The 18,073-nt window shown below is 37.3% G+C and overlaps 1 protein-coding gene across 1 annotated transcript in view; it reads left to right on the top strand.

The window, feature by feature from the left end:
- Nbeal1 (neurobeachin like 1) overlaps positions 1–18,073 on the top strand; it is a 163,120-nt gene that overhangs the window by 25,051 nt on the left and 119,996 nt on the right. The window contains exons 8-9 of the mRNA XM_050154206.1: positions 9,706–9,790; positions 16,952–17,258. Coding sequence (XP_050010163.1) covers positions 9,706–9,790; positions 16,952–17,258 — 392 coding nt within the window. The remainder of the gene's footprint in view (positions 1–9,705; positions 9,791–16,951; positions 17,259–18,073) is intronic.

The raw sequence follows: 18,073 nt of genomic DNA, 5'->3' as shown, positions 1-18,073 counted from the left end.
TAATCAGATATGAGCAAAACTCAGATGCATTCACATCTGTGAACCTGTGATAGGTACTTCTAAAATACAATGGTGAATCCAGAATAGGATTTAGATTCTCATTCTAAAAGGGATAAATTGGAAGAAAGAAAGGGGGTACGTGTTTCAAGCTTGTCGGGGATCAGCCCCGACATAAGTAATTTCTTATACCAGAGCAGAGGCATGGAAAGGAAGATGCTGTTCATACGACAGTTTCTGGAGGGAGTTCAGGGATCTTTCAGATCCTGAAAATCTCAAATCACATCCTGAAAAGTCACCATTTATTTTCCAAACAGCTTTCTTTTTAAACAAAGGTAAACTGAGGGGGAAGTTCATTAGCATTCTGTTTCCTGGGGCGGGGGATGACTTAGGTCCCCTCCCGACTATGCCTATTTTTCATGTCTACTGAAAGCATCTCTTCTCCAGGCAAATTCCTAATTTACAATAGAAGGAGCAGAATGACATTAGCATACCCTGACCACTTGTTAGGATGGCGTCAGGTTATCTTACTATCAAAAAGCCAGGCTACCACCTTCTTGTTGGTCTCTCAGAATTCTCAGAATTATGGGCCTACACAATTCAGCCCCTACACAAGCTATCATAAAATTGGGAAAGATAACAAATTCCATTACTTAAAGATTCAAAATGATATTTGGTTTAGTGCTTTGCTCTTTGATTAGGGAGCTAGTGCCATGCCTTCTAGCTCTATAAGGCATTCAGTTTATTTAGTTATTTAAAATTATTGTATGTATCTATGTTTGACATGTATGTGGGTAAACATGCTGCAGTGTACAGTCAGAGACCAACTTTGTGGAGTTAATTCTTTGCTTCTGTTTTTACATAGAACCCAGGTCACCAGCTTTGCACAGTAGAAGTCTTTACTGGCTGAGTCATATTGCTGGCCTTAAATTTTTGTGTGTGTGTGTAGGGATTTGCCTTTATCTGCTTTCTTGAGTCACCACCTGTATGCTTGTATTTGTGAGCACAATCCTGCCCCTGAGGCTCTGAGTAGGTTGTTCTGACCCACTCTAACTGGGCTGTGGTCCTCTGAAATTGAAGAAACACAACTTGACCTTCATTCTTTCCTGTTTCCTCTGTTCTCTTCAGTTGAAAATGGTAATGTCTTTATTGGTATAATTCTGTCCTTATTTCCGACCTGAACTGAAATGGCTAATTAAGTCAGTAAGTCATATTGTCACTGGAATCTTGGCCTTGACTCCTTGTGATTTCCATCAAGAATAGAGACAAGACACACAGCGTAGTGTAGATTTTCCTGGGGGACTTTGAAGTGGTTGATGGGCTTGCTTAGATTGTTTCTTCTAGGAGGGAGCAATGGTGTGTCCTTACTCTTTATCAAGAGTGTCTCCTTCTACATAAAAATCTTTAAAAGTTCAGAGCTGTTGTAGCCAGCTCTAGTTATCTGTTAATGTTTCTTTAGGTACCCAGGATGCCTCTAGGGACAGAGATAAGAATCAGATCACATTCTTCTTACCAATATTAAAGTCCTGCCATGCCAGACCTTTGTTTAATTGGTTTCTTAACTCAGTGTCTTCTCAGTCTGCTAATACCTAATTATCTATCTAACAACTTCTCCCACAATACACACGTGAAGAGTTGAGGCCCTAAAGTCATTTAGGAAAGTAGCATTGGGCTAATCTGTCTGTTTTTGGCTGAAGTGGAATGTAGAAGGGTTTCAGAGCAGGCCTCAGAGGACAACAAGGGGATCTGGAAAGGAATTAGAACTGCTGCAGGGGACTATTTGAGGGTGGGTTGAGTGAAAATAAGAGGAGAAAAAAAATTAAGAATGAAGGAAAAGAAAAGTGAGGACATGAGTGCTTCTAAGTAGATTGTAGATAAAAAGGAGAGCATAGCCAAAGGCATCTGGAAGTTCCAGAGTGAACAAAATCAGTTTAGCCAAAGTGGCTGAATTATATAGGGAAGAGCAGCTAGGGGAAGGGCAACCTAGCCCCTGGGCTGGAGAAGTTTAGAGTAGGAGACAGGGTATGCCAGTCAAACCCTGGTAACAGGTAGGGACTGAGGGATGTTGGGAGAACCTGGTGGCCAGGTGTGCTTTGATATGTTAAGTAGACACCTCAGCTATTTGCCTTTGGTTTGAGACTTTTCATTCACCACAAGGGGTGGAAATGTCCAATATAGGTTGAGCCTGTTTTGTTTTTTATTAAAAAGGTTTTTTTTTTAAAAAATTATTTTTATTTTATGTGCATTGGTAATTTGCCATGGACATCAGGACCCCTGGAACTGGAGTTACAGACACTTGTGAGCTGCCATATGGTTGCTTGGAATTGAACCCAGGTCCTCTGGAAGAGCTGCCAGTGCTCTTAACCACTGAGCCTTCTCTCCAGTCCCTAAGAGTTTTTAAAAAATCATTTATTCATTTGTTTGCATTTGTACATGTATGAATGTGCCACACTTTGCATGTGTGGAGGCCAGAAGACAGACAGTTTGCCAAAGTTTCTTCTCTTTCTAACATGTGGATCCTGGGATTTAAGCTCATGTTGTTTGTATTGGTGGTAAACACCTTTTAACTTACTGATTTATCTTTCTGGCCCTTGTACTTTCTTTTGTTTGTAACGTATATGAGATGATATTAGGCATATCCACAAAATGTTCAACCTTAATAAAAGTGCAGTGTCTCCTGACAAGTGCTGAAGGTGTTTAAAGTAGTACTTTTTTACAGTTGCTTTTTAAATAAAATAATTCATACTTTAGAATTAAGAGAAATTTTCTGAGCTATATAATTTATAACTTCCTAAATATGTGTATAATAAGAATTTTAATAAGCCAAAATGACATTCTCTATATCTGTAGATGGAATAAAAACTGTTTTAAGTAATAAAGATTCTTTTGAGATTCACTAGAGAGATGCACTGAATCAGATTTAAGGAAACATCCTTTAGTGATGCTGCCTGCTGCTGGGGAATCTGGAGTAGGAGTAACAACAACAACAAGAACAAAGGAAAATACATTTATAGACTTTTGAGGAAAGAGGGTCTTCAAGTTTAGTTAAGGTTAGTGAAGGTACTAGATAAGAATACCAGGCAACTCAGGGTGCCTTGAGCCTGCCTACAATGAGCCTACCCTATTGTCTTGCCCTGTGTGGGCTTCCACTTGTTTGCAACTTAGCAAGGCACTAGATAGAATGTAAGTTGTAGCTGATCTCCACAGGGGTAGAATCAATCTTCTAACAAAAGCTAACTAGTTACACCAATGAAAACATTCAGGTTCCAACCATGTTGTAGTATAGGTAGATAGGTACATAGCAGGATAATCAGAATTTTTACTTCTTGATCTTATATTCAGAAATCCTAGTCTATACCTGTCACTTTATCCTAAGAGCAGCCAGGACCAAAGGATAGTAGTGCCTTAGAGCCATTAAATGCCATTAGGAGCTGACCAACATATTCTCAACTTCATGACCTACTCAGTAACCTGCCATTCTGAGAAATCAAAGACAGGCAGTCCTATTTCACATCAATGGAGATCAATCCTATATAAATAATACCACTGGGATACATGAACAAACACAGATCTGTTGTTTTCAGTATTAAATTCTATGTTACATCAACGGAGATCAGTCCTATATAAATAATACCACTGGGATACATGAACAAATACAGATCTGTTGTTTTCAGTATTAAAAGATTTTCTGACTTAAACATCTTTTGTTAGTCTTTTATATAGTTTTTCCTCAGATTTGATGTCTTGATTATTTAATTGTTGTGAAAGGAGTGCTGGAAAGGCAAGGCTTGGCACATATCTTAGCACTGCTGCCGTTGTCTCATCCTCTTAAAGCTCTTGTCTTTTTTGATTTCAATTCAAATTACTAGAGCATTGGGGAAGTATCCTATCTAGCAACCAGGTTTAAAGCAAAAGAACTAGCTCTGGGATAGTCAGTTGTAAAGGACTTTAGTCATGGCCTTAAAGAAGAGTATGTATTGAAGTCCAGAGTAGTGGGAGTGGGTATGTGTGGGTAAATGTGGCCGCTTGTTTGTTTCCCGGCCGCCCGGCAGCTCAGACCACAGATAACCACACAGAAACTATATTAATTAAATCACTGCTTGGCCTATTAGCTCTAAGTTCTTATTAGCTAGCTTTTACATCTTAACCTATTTCCATTATTTTATATGTTACCATGAGGTTCGTGGCCTACCGGCAAGGCAAAATCCTGACATAACTGTCTCTGGCGGCTGCTGCTTGGCTTCTCCCTGACTCCCCCACCTTTTTTCCAACATTCAGTTTAGTTTTCCCTGACTACCTCTACTCTATCCTATCACAGGCCTAAGACAGTTTCTTTATTAAACAATTGTATTCACAACATACAGAGGGGAATTTCACATCAGGTATGTCTATTGACTCAACTTTTATCTTCTCTGTTGCCATGAGCATAGTCTTGGGCCTGAATAAAGAACAGTTTTTATGTTTATTTGATTTATTTATTTTGTTCTTTTGAGATGGCTTCTCTGTGTAGTCCTAGATGTCATGGAACTTACTCTGTAGACCAGGCTGTTCTTGAACTCACTCTTCCTCCTGAGTGCTGGGAATAAAGGCATGTGTCACCACACCCAGCTTAATTTTTACTTTTAAAAATTAGATTTAGTTATTTTATGTGAATGTTTTGCTGTATGTATACCTATGAACCGAATACATTAGATGTCACAAGATAACATCAGATGCCTTGGAACAACAGTTAAAGATGATTGTGAACTACAGTGTTGGTACTTGGAATCAAACCGTGGTCCTCTACAAGAGCAACAGTTGCTTTCTACCACAGAGCCTTCTCTCTAGTACACATCCAATGAAATATTATCATATTTACTCTCATTATCCCTCCAATTCCTCTTATATTTTCCTCAAAACATACCTTTCACAAACTTCATGAGTTTTTTTTTTAAATAACCTGATAACTCCAGTTATTGTTACCCATATATGCATGATAGCAGAGTCATTCATTGGAACATGGGAACCTTACCAGTGGCCACGTCCTCACAGAAGAATGAGTCCCCCCCCCCCCAAAGTGATCCTCTGACGTCCATACTGGTGCCATACATGAAAACATGTGCCTCCTTTCCCACATGGTAAATAAATAAATGCAAAAGGAAAGAAAGAGCCAGTCAGTTGATAGCTATTAGGCGCCTCCATGTAAGTTTATATTAACACCCATTTTTCACATTGAAAGCAGTTTAGACAATCTCCATAACCCTTAGGCAGTCTCTGTAATCTGTGTTTTTTATAGCCTGATGGTTTGTTAGGCTTAGAAGGATATTCAATGGATGATTGGGTTTCTGCCTCGTGAAACAGATCTACATATAGAAAAAGGCATTGATAAATCACCTCGGAAGGGGTTAGGCCAAAAGCTGTTTGACGTCTTATGTAGGCTCTTGGTAATACCGCTCTTTAGATATACTCAATCTCTGGGCATAATTTTTAAAAACTACTTAGTGGTCTGATTAGAATGTTACACCATTTTAGAAGAGTAAGGCCTCTAAAAGGAATGAAGATAGTATCAACTTCCCAGAATTTGGATATAAATTGAGTGATTTGGGAAGCAGATGAAGGCACATTTTTATTTTAAAGAGTACCTGAAAAGCTAAGTGGAGGATTAATTTCCGGAAAGAGGGCTTCAGATGCTTCAGTGACCTTTACAGGTTGAGGTGGAAAGGTCGTGTGCAAGGAGCACTAACATGTGGTAAGGGATAGTCAGCTGCCTGTTTACCTGCTGCCTCTCATTTCTTAGTTTCCTAAATGATTTCTTATTTGGTATCCCTTGTAATGGACCGCTGCTATTTCAGCCAGAAAATGTGTTGTCTCTAATGAATCCATAATTGATGGGATTGCTTTTAGCATTAAAATAAATTCTTTTTCCTCCAAAGGGCAGTATGTGCATGTATTACCAAGAAAGGTATTTAAAGTCAGTGTACATATTTTCCCATTTGCTCTGGTTAAGTTCCAGCAAAATTTAAGCCTTCTAACCAACTGTGCTGATTTCTGGGTGGCAGAGATCAGGCTTCTGTGATACCTGGAAGGAGTTGGGTGTTCATTACTCACCTAGGAACTGCTGTTGGTTGTTCATTACTCACAGAGGAACTGCTGTTGGTTGTTCATTACTCACCTAGGAACTGCTGTTGGTGAGCCATATTGCATTTGTGAACTGTAAGTAAAGTAAACCATACTCTGGGGTAGGAAATAAAGTAGAAGAGTTGAGGTAGGACACTGTTGTAAAAATATTTCAAAGTAACAAGTAGCCAGGCTTGGTAACGGAAGAGTATCTAAACCAGTGGGAGATTTGGGATTAAATAGAGAGGTTATTTGATATAAAATATAGACAGTGGAGACCCCAAAGTAAATTTAAGGACTTCTCCTATTAAAAGAGTCGTGACAACTACTATTCTTTTTTCTTTTTCTCTTCTTTTTCCACCTCCCTTCCTCTCTGTCCCCCTTTCTCTTTTTGAACCAGAGTGTCTCCACATAGTTTGGACTGTCCTAGAACTCACTGTGTAGACTATGCTGTCCCAGAACTCAGATTCCACCTGCCTCTACCTCCCAAGTGCTAGGATTAAAGGCTGTAGTTAATGTATCCTGTCAGCCGTTGGACAACTGAATCAGTTTTAGTAAATACCCTACAAGTAGATTGATAGCTTTGACCTAGGGCATAATTGAGAACTCCAGGGTTACACCCTGGTAATTGGTAACATACAGTTTAAAAGATCTGTCAGGTTGTGATAACCTCCAAAGTTACATCCCTGATTAAAGAAGCCTTTGATTTCTCAGAAGACTTCTTTTGTTCTTAGTCCCATGAAAGAGAACTTGGTTGCTTCATTTTAGGGATTCATTTAGAAGCTTATGCATAAAGCTATAAGTAGGAATCCAAAGTATACAGTAACCTGTTAGTTTTCCAGAGGCCCTAAGCTGTTTTCTGGTGGTAGGATTTAAGAAAGACCTGGATGGCTTTGATAGGATTGGATACCCTGAGACAAATGATTTCCAGATAAAGTTTCTACAATAGTAATGGGGCTTTAGACTTAGAGATTCCATATATCCTGTGATCTAGGAAAGTGAAAGGTTTTGTTATATGACTTGGGGCCTCAGATTATTTCAGTTTTGTTGAAAACACCCAAAATATTGTAGATAGAAGCTAATGGAACATAGAGGGCCCTTTTCTTTCCACCAGGCCGAACAAGCTGTCGAGTTGTCTGTTTCAGTATCATGCATTTCTTTGAAACCTGTTTAAATTGATGCTTGCTGACTTTGACTTCCAAATGGAGCAGTTTGTTACCTTTTTTCTTTCTTTTTTTTTAATTGTTTGACTTTATCAGAGGATATAGTGGGGGTGTAGTGATCATGCATATTTTTTCTGGAATGGCTTTGAAGACACTGAGGTTGATTTGGGGTGGGACGTTTGCTTTGGATGATCAAAAATATGTGAAACTTGTATTCACCTTTTTGCATCACCTTCCTCTTTTTCATGGCCTTTGCTTTGACTCTGGCTTTGGATGAGATAGAATTTTTTTTTCATTTTTGTTGCAATTATCTTGAAAGGGCTCTTCAGATAACTTATTTTTGCTACTTTGTTAGAAAATGTGTGGGTTTTGTGTGTGTGTGTGTGTGTGTGTGTGTGTGTGTGTGTTTGGTAACAAAATGTGCCTCCCAACATGCATTAAAATTCGTTGTCTGTTTTAATCTCTGTGTGTATGTGTTGTACATGTCTACATAAATGTCAGAAGTCGTTGTTCTACCTGTGAATCCTGGTGGTTGAATTTAAGCCATCAGGCTTGGCGGGAATTGACTTTCTACCCGGTAAATCTTCTCACTTCCCCTTCTAGCAAAATTTTGATTAGAGAATACATAGAATGTGTTTTTTATAGTCTTTATACTGTTTATTTTCTTAAGTTTCCCTAGAGCTGAATGAAATACCCATCTTACATCTTAGTATAAGATTATAAAATCTTTCTGCTTACACCATCTTCATAGTTTTTGCCTGCTTGTAGAATTTTACATTATCTGATGAGGATTGTTACTCAAACCACAAAGCAAGTGTTATATGTGTTTTCGAAGCATCTGGTATAACATTCTCCATTCCAGTATTCTACTTTGCAAATTCCAGTTGTTCCAGCCTCTCCTAAAATTGTTTTCTGTCCCCTGAACTCATTAAACAGCACTGGTCTTTTAGGGTCCTCCCATTTTGTGCAGTAATTCTGAAAGTGTCTCTAAACAGAAACCTGAATTAATCCTTGAGTTCAATATGTTTTCCATCTATGTTTAACAGTTTTCTGACCCTATTTCTGGGACCCCTTTGTCCATTTTTATATTGTTTAAAACAGTTATTCCAACATAGCTGTCACGGCTTAATTTTTTTTTTAACTACGAGTTTCTATTAGTACATTTTACAGCTATATTTGGAAGAGTTATGCGTAAAGTTGGATATCTGTCGTTATATTTTTATGTAAGTATGTAATAAAGGCAAAACAGTATTTACTATAGGATTATAAAAAGAATGGACAAATAAGTGCTGGGCAGATGGCTCAGTCAATAAAGTACTTAGTGTGCAAATGTGAGGACCCACACAGTCTATAATTCCAGTGTTTAGGGGGAGAGTTAATGAGAATCACATACATGTACATGATCTAGCACTCCTCCCAAATTGGTGGGGTAACAACAGTTTGTCAGTAGAGAACTGGTTAACAAAATGTTCATCATGCTGTTTTGTTTTGGTGATAAAGATGAATAAGGTAGATTATCTGTTAAATTATAGTAATGTCTATAATGTATTAAGTTAAAAAACTAAAAGCGTATTCAGTACTTTTCACATCCATGAGTTCCACATCTGTAGACACAACTAGCTGTAGCTTAAAAACATACAGTGGGAAAGAAATTACATCTATACATGTATAGACTTTTTTGTTTTCGTCTAAACAGTACATTGTTAGAGTTACATACTATTTGCATTTTTAGCTAGTCTAAGTAATCTGGAGATGATTTAATGTATATTGGAGGATTGACATAGGTTACAAAAGCAAATTTTGCTCCATAGTTTTTTGTATTTTGAGGTGAGAATCCTGGATCCAATATTCACTGAAATCTTTAAAAAGACTCTATATTGTACAGTTCTTTTTCTTTAAAAAATTGAAGTTAGAAGTATGTTGGTAAATTGAGGAAAAGATCAGAAGGAAACTTCTGAATTTATTGTTTTGTTTTTCTGCCTTATTTTTCTTTGACGTGAGCATTTATAGCATTTAAAAGTAGCAAAATATTTTATTATGATAAAAGACATTAGTCCTAGAAATTTAGAGTATTGATTCTTGGAGTAGATTTAAGATATTTTTATTTAACTCTTTTATTTTGTAATTCACTAAAGTAAGGGTCAGTTGTTAAGAAAACAGAAGAAAGTTTAAATTAGGACTGGGTTAAGTTCTAGTTCTGTCACTTAGTAACCACATTACTTCAAATGAGATAATAACTTATCTTCCAGTAGCTTCTTTATACTGAGACAGGATGTTCTTATGGAGTACTGTGAGAAGTAAATGAGACATGACACATTTGTCAGCCTTGCCTTCTGACAGGTTTTTAGCCTTTTCATAGAGTTCTTCATATGTCAATTTCCTTAGACATGAATTGTGTTCTGAAATAGAAATCTTATTGATTTGTTTATTTGTGTATTATATTCACAGAATGTTTTCAGGAAAGTGAACATCTCAAGGAAAGTCTTAAGTGTTGCTTATTGCATCTCTTTGGAGCCATTGTAGCCGGTGGGCAGGTGAGGACTGTGTTGAAAGTTAATGTATAATTTGTAGTTAACAACACGAAAGTCTCTTCATGGATTATTTAATGCATTCTGTCTTTTATAACTTGATGCTTCAGATAACTTTCAAATCTATATCTTATTTAAAACTAAACTTCTTAAAATCTTCCATTAAAAACCTAAGTAACATTAACACTGACAATTAGTATTATTGGATGAATAGATTAGATGAGTATTGATATTATAAGTTCCTATTTCTATTGACTTTTAGTTATTATTTTAAAGTATAAAGGAAATCAGCTTTATTAGAGGTATGAAGAAATAAAATTCTAGCCAGTTTGATTTCCAAAGTCATAAATTTATTCACTCTGCTGTCTAGATGCAATTACTAAATATATTTATACAGCTATATATGTTCCAGAACTATTTCTCTGGCAAACTAAATGTAATTGCCTGTTGCCAAAAGGCTGATAATTCAGAGAGAATGTTCTACATGTTTTCTTAAATGATGCATTTTAAGTGAGAGAGTCTTTGTCCTTTTGTACATTTTGTGCAGTATACCCATGTAGAGTTTGGTAAAGACACTTATCAGAATTTATAAATGTCTAAAATACATATCATAAAAGAAAAACTACCTTGAAATTTAGTTGCTGAAATGGTAATAAAACAAATTTGTGACATAATAATATGTGCTTTTGTATGGTTTTGGGATTGAATTTATGACCCCATACATGATAGAGGCAAACACTAATGCTTCTGTTCAGCTCCACTATGGTTCCTCCCCACCTCCCACCCTAAAACAGGGTTTCTCTTTGTATAGTTGTGGCTATCCTGGAACTTGCTCTGTAGACTGAGGCTGGCCTCAAACTCAGAGATCCACTTGCCTCTGCCTCCCGAGTCATGGGATTAAAGGTGTGCTCCACCATGGCCTGGCTCTCCAATTATGGCTTTTTATAATTCATAAAACAACAGGATACAGCAGTGAGTCAGTCATGGTGCTACAAAGCTTTAGTCAGAAAGGTGCAGGAGGTTGAGACAGGATTCCTTGAGCCAAGGAATTTGGAAGAACAGCATACATAACCTAGGAAGAACTTACGTTTGATAGGCTGTAAAGGATCTTGCTATGTCGTAACAACTATAAAATATGAAAGTACACATTTTTATTGGTGGCAGAATCACAAGAATTACATCGCTGTGTTTTGTTGCTTACATTGAAATTTAAATAAAATACTATATTTCCACTGCTGAAATTTTCTCCCTATCTTTTCTATTTTTGTTTCTATCTATATTTTTATATTTTTCAATTAGTAATCTTCACATCTATTGCACATTCCCTCCTGTCGCTTTTAGATGTCTGCTAGAATTTCTTTCTCTGGTTTATTTATCCTGTTCCCTTTTTAGAATCCAGTGTCACTATTTAGGCTTCCTGGTAGGTTTTGTGCACTTCTCTTGATTCTGGTGGAATATAACAGTCTTTCTAAGATGAAAGAAGCAGTAGTTTAGATCTTGCTTTCTGGTTGTTTTTCTGAGACGAGGTTTCCCTGTGTAGCCCTGGCTGTCCTGGAACTTGTTCTGTAGACCAAGCTGACCTTGAACTCAGTATCCTCCTGCCTCTGCCTCCAGAGTGCTGTGATTAAAGGGGTGTGCCACCTTTCCTCAACCTTACTTTCTGTTTTAAGTTCGCTTATCACTTTGTTTCATTTGCTGCTTTTCTTCTTTTGGATCATTGCCTTACAGTTTCCATCAATTTTTTACTGTTGTGATTAGGAAGTGACAGATAGATAAACATGAAAAAAAAATAGGATTGGTGTTGTTGACTGAGGGGGAATCCTACGTGGGTCTCATTCATCTCTGAGCACCTAGAGACATATTCTTGTTAGTACTCATTCATAGGTAATGACCTCAAGGATAATTCTGTAATGAACTGTTACCATGAAAAATAAAATAGGTACCAGAGACTTGATTTATTGTGTTATGTGCTACTCAGAATCTTTGTGATCAGACCATAGTCAGTTAGACTTACAGATGTCAGAAGGCTGCTTGCTGGTTATTGGGTCAGGACAACAGAATTTTAGTTGGTTGAGTATTTGATGATGTAAGAAGGATCTTATTAAAGGAAAAGAAAAAGTCTGATAACGGGTCTTTCCCAAAGTGTTGTACTTGAATTGTTCACTGACATATTTGTATTTTAGGTCTGTAAATATACATAAGAGATTCTGTTGAGGCCAGGCGGTGGTGGTGCACGCCTTTGGGAGGCAGAGGCAGGAGGATCTCTGTGAGTTCGAGACCAGCCTGGTCTACAAGAGCTAGTTCCAGGATAGGCTCCAAAACCAGAGAAACCCTATCTCGAAAAACCAAAAAAAAAAAAAAAAGAGAGAGAGAGATTCTGTTGTGTATTGTTAAGTGTAAGGATGCTAGGGTTGACCTAGGTTTGAAACAAGTCTGTCTCACAGAGGTTGAACTCAAATTATTTGTCTTTAGATTACATACTTATAATGTGCAAACAGTGATATTAACAGGATATATACAAGGACTAAAGGGCACATACTCTTGGTAAAACAACGAGCAAAAGTGACCTGTGCTTGTAAGAATGAAGGAGGTTAGAATTGTATCTGATTTATTATTTGCAGTATAATAATGAAATAATCCAAGCTTAATTTAGTTTATTTTTGTCTCTGAATCAAAAACTGCAATTGTGGAGTTGGAAATGTAGCTTAGTGATGCAGCATACACTTAGCATATGGTCGCCCTGGGCTTAGTCCCTAGCACTTGAGGGGAAAGAAGAAAATACAAAGTTAGTAAACAGTTCAGGCTCTTCAGAGACTCTTGATTCCTTCTGAACGTCAGTTTGTTAGCAGCTGCCAGTGTTTTGACCATAATGTCGGACATTTGGAGCACAAAAATGGGGTCATGATAGATACTGACATAAAATCTTTTCAGGAGATACTGATCTCTCATTTCTTCATTCTCCCTCCTTCCCTCCGTCCCCCTTCTCTTCTTACACGGGTCTCACTATATAGCCCTGGCTGGCTTGGAACTCACTTTGTAGATCAGATCTGCATGCCTCTGCCTCTCAGGTGCTTGAACTAGAGAAGTGCCACACTGCATCTGCTCAGTCCCGTGTCTCCTTTACCAAACTCGGGCATTGTCATGTAAAAGGACCAAATGTGTCCAGATGGTAAAATTCATTTCCTGAGCCTTCTTATCAGCAGGGGAAATAGACAGTATGATCTATATTGTTGGTAGCCATGTATCCAGGAAAAACATCCTGGTTTCTAAAAGTCTAGATTTTTAGGAGTACTGATGGTTAATGCCATCAGTACTTTCTTCCATAATATTATCTGTTATTATTATTATTGGTAAAAGTGAGACTGAGTGACCTATGGACTGTTATTGCACACTTATGTTCATTACATATTTTTTTTCTTCTGCATTATTAGACAGTGAACCTAGGACTTCATATGTGCTAGACACTGCTATAGCACTGAACTGTATACAATTCTCCTTTTTGTCACAATTAAATTTTGGGACAGGGTCTCACTAAATTGTCTATATTAGTCTCAAACTTGCTTTGTAGCCCAAGCAAGGTATGAACTTATTGGTTCTCTTGCCTTAACTTCCCCACGGATCTGGGATTATAGACCTCTGCTATAAAGCCTGGTTTTATTTCATTTTAATAGCAGCTACTCTACATAAGGAGTTTCAGGGCTGGAGAGATGGCTCAGAGGTTAAGAGCATTGCCTGCTCTTCCAAAGGTCCTGAGTTCAATTCCCAGCAACCACATGGTGGCTCACAACCATCTGTAATGGGGTCTGGTGCCCTCTTCTGGCCTTCAGGCATACACACAGACAGAATATTGTATTCATAATAAATAAATATTCTTTTAAAAAAAGGAGTTTCAGAAATATTTATAAAATCAGTCATTAATGTGTCAGTCATTTTACGTTAAACCTAAGTCATTTGGAATGGACTTAGTTCTATAACATAAAATCTAGTAACACTGATGTTTTAAATTTACTTAAGAAATTTAAATGTATGCAGTGTATTGGCAGAAGTTTCTGTGTGTCCCGTCCTATATTATTTAAATCACTGCTTGGCTAATATTTTAGGCGCATTGCTAGCTAGCTCTTCTGTCTTTGGCTAACCCATTTCTCTTAATCTGGGTATTGCCATGTGGCTGTGGCATACTGGTAAGATTCCATCACATCTGTCTCTGGCGGCGGCTACATGGCATCCCTCAACTCTGCCTTCTTTCTCCCAGCAGTTTAGTTTTCCGTGCCTACCTCTGTTCTGCCCTATCACAGGCCAAAGCAGTGTCTTTATTCATTAAATAAAAGCAACACGTAGAAGGACTTCCCACACCATTCCCCCTTTTCTATTTAAATAAAAAGGAAGGTTTTAATTTTAACATAGTAAAATTACATTAAAAAAAGGTATCAAGCAAGAATTATAACTACAATACTTACATCTACTTTATCATAACTAGAGAAAACTATATCTTTTCTTCAACTCCATCAAGGACTCCAGATGGATATATTACCTGAGTAAACAGGAAGTGTATTGTAAGCCACTTTCAAGTCTCTAGAAATGACAGAGACATCTCGCTGTGTGGATAGTCACCCACAGATCTTCTGTATCATTTGAGCATCCATCTTCAGCCCAGACTACTGGCCCATAGTATCCAGCAGACTGTTCCATGAAGCAGGAAATTTCAAAGACAGTTCCACCTATATTGTCCGTTTGTCAGTCACTTTCTTCTGTGTCCTGCAGAATGTTTGGCAGACTCTTTCATGAAGCAGGGACCCCGAAGGACTGTCTCACCTTCTTTAGGCAGTTCTGTGGATCTAGAAAGTCCAGTCAAACAGTTAAGGCAAGAACAGTTTCTTTCCCCAATGGGTAACAAACTCCTCACTCCATGAGGAGCCTCTTCGATGCCCATCATCATCTTGAAGTAGCTTGGTACTTCCAGGAGCAGATGTGTCTCACTGTCATGAAAAAATCCTAAGTTCTTAAAACATTTTAACTTTCATATTCTAGAGGACTTTGAAAGGTTTGAAGAATAACTATTCATCTGAAATGTGTCTCTGTACATCTAGAAAATTTAACATAACTATAAGCTTGACTATTACAGATGATTATCTGTTAACCTATATTTTTAAATTATACATTACATTTTTAATGAGATGCACAAACATGAGACCTTAATCAAGATCTGAAATATATAGTATACATATAACAACATTGACCTTAAATTTATATCAATAAACCGAGTTCCATGCCAATGAAAATTTCTATAGCACATTCTCCTTTAAATGTAAACAAATATTTATAAACAATATTTAGGAATTTGGGCATAGTTCTCCAAAGTGCTTACTGCTTTTTGTTGGGAAAAGTATTTTGGGGGGTGTTAATGGCATCCTTTCAGGGGAGTCTTGCTTCATCTAACCACATTAGTCTAGAAGAGATCCATAGGTTCTCATCCTCTATGGAAGCAAGTAGAACCTCTTTTCCAAAGCATTTTATCTTTCGACCCATATTTTGAAATCAAGATACCTGTCAAGTATGTATGTTAGTTTATCTTAGCAGCCTGTACAATGAAATGTTGCTCTGTACTTAGCTCTTTCACAGTCAAAAAATTTAAAGGAAACATAATAGTACATATAATCCAAAATTTTTGTCTATATTTCATTGTTATGTGGCTTATTTTTCTTACTCTATTATTTTTCTACAAGTTTACTCTGTCTCTTTAAAGACTTCATTTTATTTTTTAAAACTACTTACTTTTTTTTTTTTATAACTCTCTATATTCTTTTTCTTCTCTGTCCCAAACCTATTTACATTTTTCCAGCATTGTGACCGGTTTACAGGTCTTTTTTATCTGAATTTGTCTTTATTGCATATTTGTAATTTTTTCCTGACCAGAAGCTCCCCCGTTTTTTTAAATGCTAAGTGGGCATAGCTAGGGCCAGTGCTTCTTAGCCTTTTGATTCAGCCCAGTCCAATGTGGTGGAGGTCCATTCACTGCCTCTGAGACTGCCAGGTGGGAGCCACGCTCACCACTTCAACTCTGGTAGCCTGTTGGCCCATGCTTCCAACAAGTAACTTACAGTACACTAGAAGCCCACAAACCCCATTCAAGTGCTCGGCCTCCTAAAAGAGCCAGAGTTCATGCTGGCAGCACAAACCAGGAAGCTTCCATTTCAAAACCACTCAGTTTTTTTCCACCCCAGTGGTATAAATCACTGAATCAGGAAGACCCCTTTTAAAGGAGCTGCGTGGAATTTCTTCCCAAACTTTCTTACGTTTTAAGTAGATTTAGTTGGCCACGTTGGCCCCAATTTGTTAGTGGAGACCACTTGTTTGTTCCCGACTGTCAGGACCATGGAATAATATTCAGAAGCTATATTATTTAAATCTCTGCTTGTCCAGTCACTTAAGCGTATTGCTAGCTAGCTTTTATACCTTTGGTTAACCCATTTCTATTATTTTATATTTTACCATGAGGCTTTTGGCCTACCTTTAAGGTTCTGGCTGGCAGCTTGCACCTTTCTTCTCTGGCAGCTCCATGGCATCTCTCTGACTCTGCCTACTCTCTCTCTATATCTCTTTCAGGCTTTACTCTGTTAAGCCATTGGCCAAAAGCAGCTTCTTTATTAGCCAATAAAAGCAGCACATATACAAGGTCTTTTCACACCAGCAGTGGGTACAAAAACCCTGAGAAATGTTCATGGGCTAAGATCCTTTGTGTGTCCTGTTTTACTTTCTGTACAGTGCCTACAATTTAATGCTTGGGTTGTATCTATCTTAGTGTAAGGTAGTTCTAAGCATTGTGTCTAAGCATGGTTCTAAGCATCTCCAGGATGGAAAAGGAAAGAAAGAAACCCCTTTTCATTTGTAAAGAAATAGCCCTTTTATAGTCTTTGTCCTCTGGTTTTTTGAGCAAAACCATCTTACATGGTGTCTTTTAGCTGCAAAGAAGGCGAAGTTGAACTTCAGATTAGTAGTGAACAAAATAAGGCCTCAATACAAGTAACATTTGCAGTGTTTATCAAATATATCTGTTAATAACTTTGTTAATTTATTTAAAAGAAAAAGTTACCCATAAGCTTACTAATTCTCTGTTATTGCAAATATGTAAAACCTTTAGATGTCGTTTTATTGTTTTTACTGTTTCAGAGGAATGCTTTGCAAGCAATTTCTCCAGCCACCATGGAAGTTCTCATGCGAGTTTTGTCTGATTGTGATTCATGGGAGGAAGGAGATCCTGAGGAAGTGGGTAGGAAGCGAGAACTAACTCTGAAATGCCTGACACAAGTGGTACATATCCTTCTTACTAGCAGTTCTGACCAGCGTCAGGTGGAAACCAGTACCTTACTGGAGAACTATTTTAAATTGCTCAATTCAGATCACTCAGCTTTACCCAAACAGAGGAAGTTCATGCGGTGGGAATGCCAGTTCATAGTTCTGCAGATTAAGATGCTCAGTAAGTATTCGATAAAGATTTCCTTCCCTCAGTTCATTTTTGCTTTTTTATTCTCAGTTTCTTTTGAAATGCAGTCTGCTGTATTAAAAATATTGACTGTTTAGTTCAAGTAATGTGTATTTATATTTTTGACTTCTAAATGATTAGTATGGATGTGATTTGTTTACATTTTTACTTTGTCATTTTTATATTTTTACTTGTCTATTCTTTTTTGGAAGTATAATCCAGTATAGTGTGTCTGTTATAAAGAAAGTTATGACTAAAATTGCCAGGAAGAAGAATTTTTTGAAAATATTATTTATATTCGTTTACCTATGATAAAAATTAACTAAATAAATGCTTCTCTAATGTTTCTACTCTTTAGGACAGAGAATCTAGTTGTCACAGAGAACCCTTGTGTCTTTGTCTCCTTTTCTTCTCTTTGTATTGTTTTGTGTCTCTGTGCAGCTATATCTGGTCTCTGTACTTTGCAAACTCCCTAATCAGTTTGATGATGAATTTTTGTTTTGGTTACAGTGTATTAGTATAGTACATACTCTGTATCCATTGTTTCATTCAATAGGTGACTCATACTCATTTTTCCTTTCTGATGGAGTCAGATACTCAGTAATTTTCCTGAAGTATCTCAGCTCCTACTGAGTAGAACTGGCATGAATACAACAGGCCCATTCTCTTTGTGATCCTGACGAGAGAATAATGCATGCCAAAAAGTAGTGGTGCTGCAAGCGCATTCCAGACTCCAGAATTGGTATTAAACATATCAGTTGATTATCCCTTATTTTTCATTGTTCATCTAAATTCCCTTTGATGGTTAT

Source organism: Alexandromys fortis, unplaced genomic scaffold, assembly GCF_014885135.2.
Source record: "Alexandromys fortis isolate MF-2015 unplaced genomic scaffold, M_Fortis_MF-2015_v1.1 scaffold_40, whole genome shotgun sequence".
Classification (NCBI taxonomy): domain Eukaryota; kingdom Metazoa; phylum Chordata; class Mammalia; order Rodentia; family Cricetidae; genus Alexandromys; species Alexandromys fortis.
The sequence above is the reverse complement of the archived record's forward strand: the minus strand, read 5'-3'. Positions and strand labels throughout refer to the sequence as shown.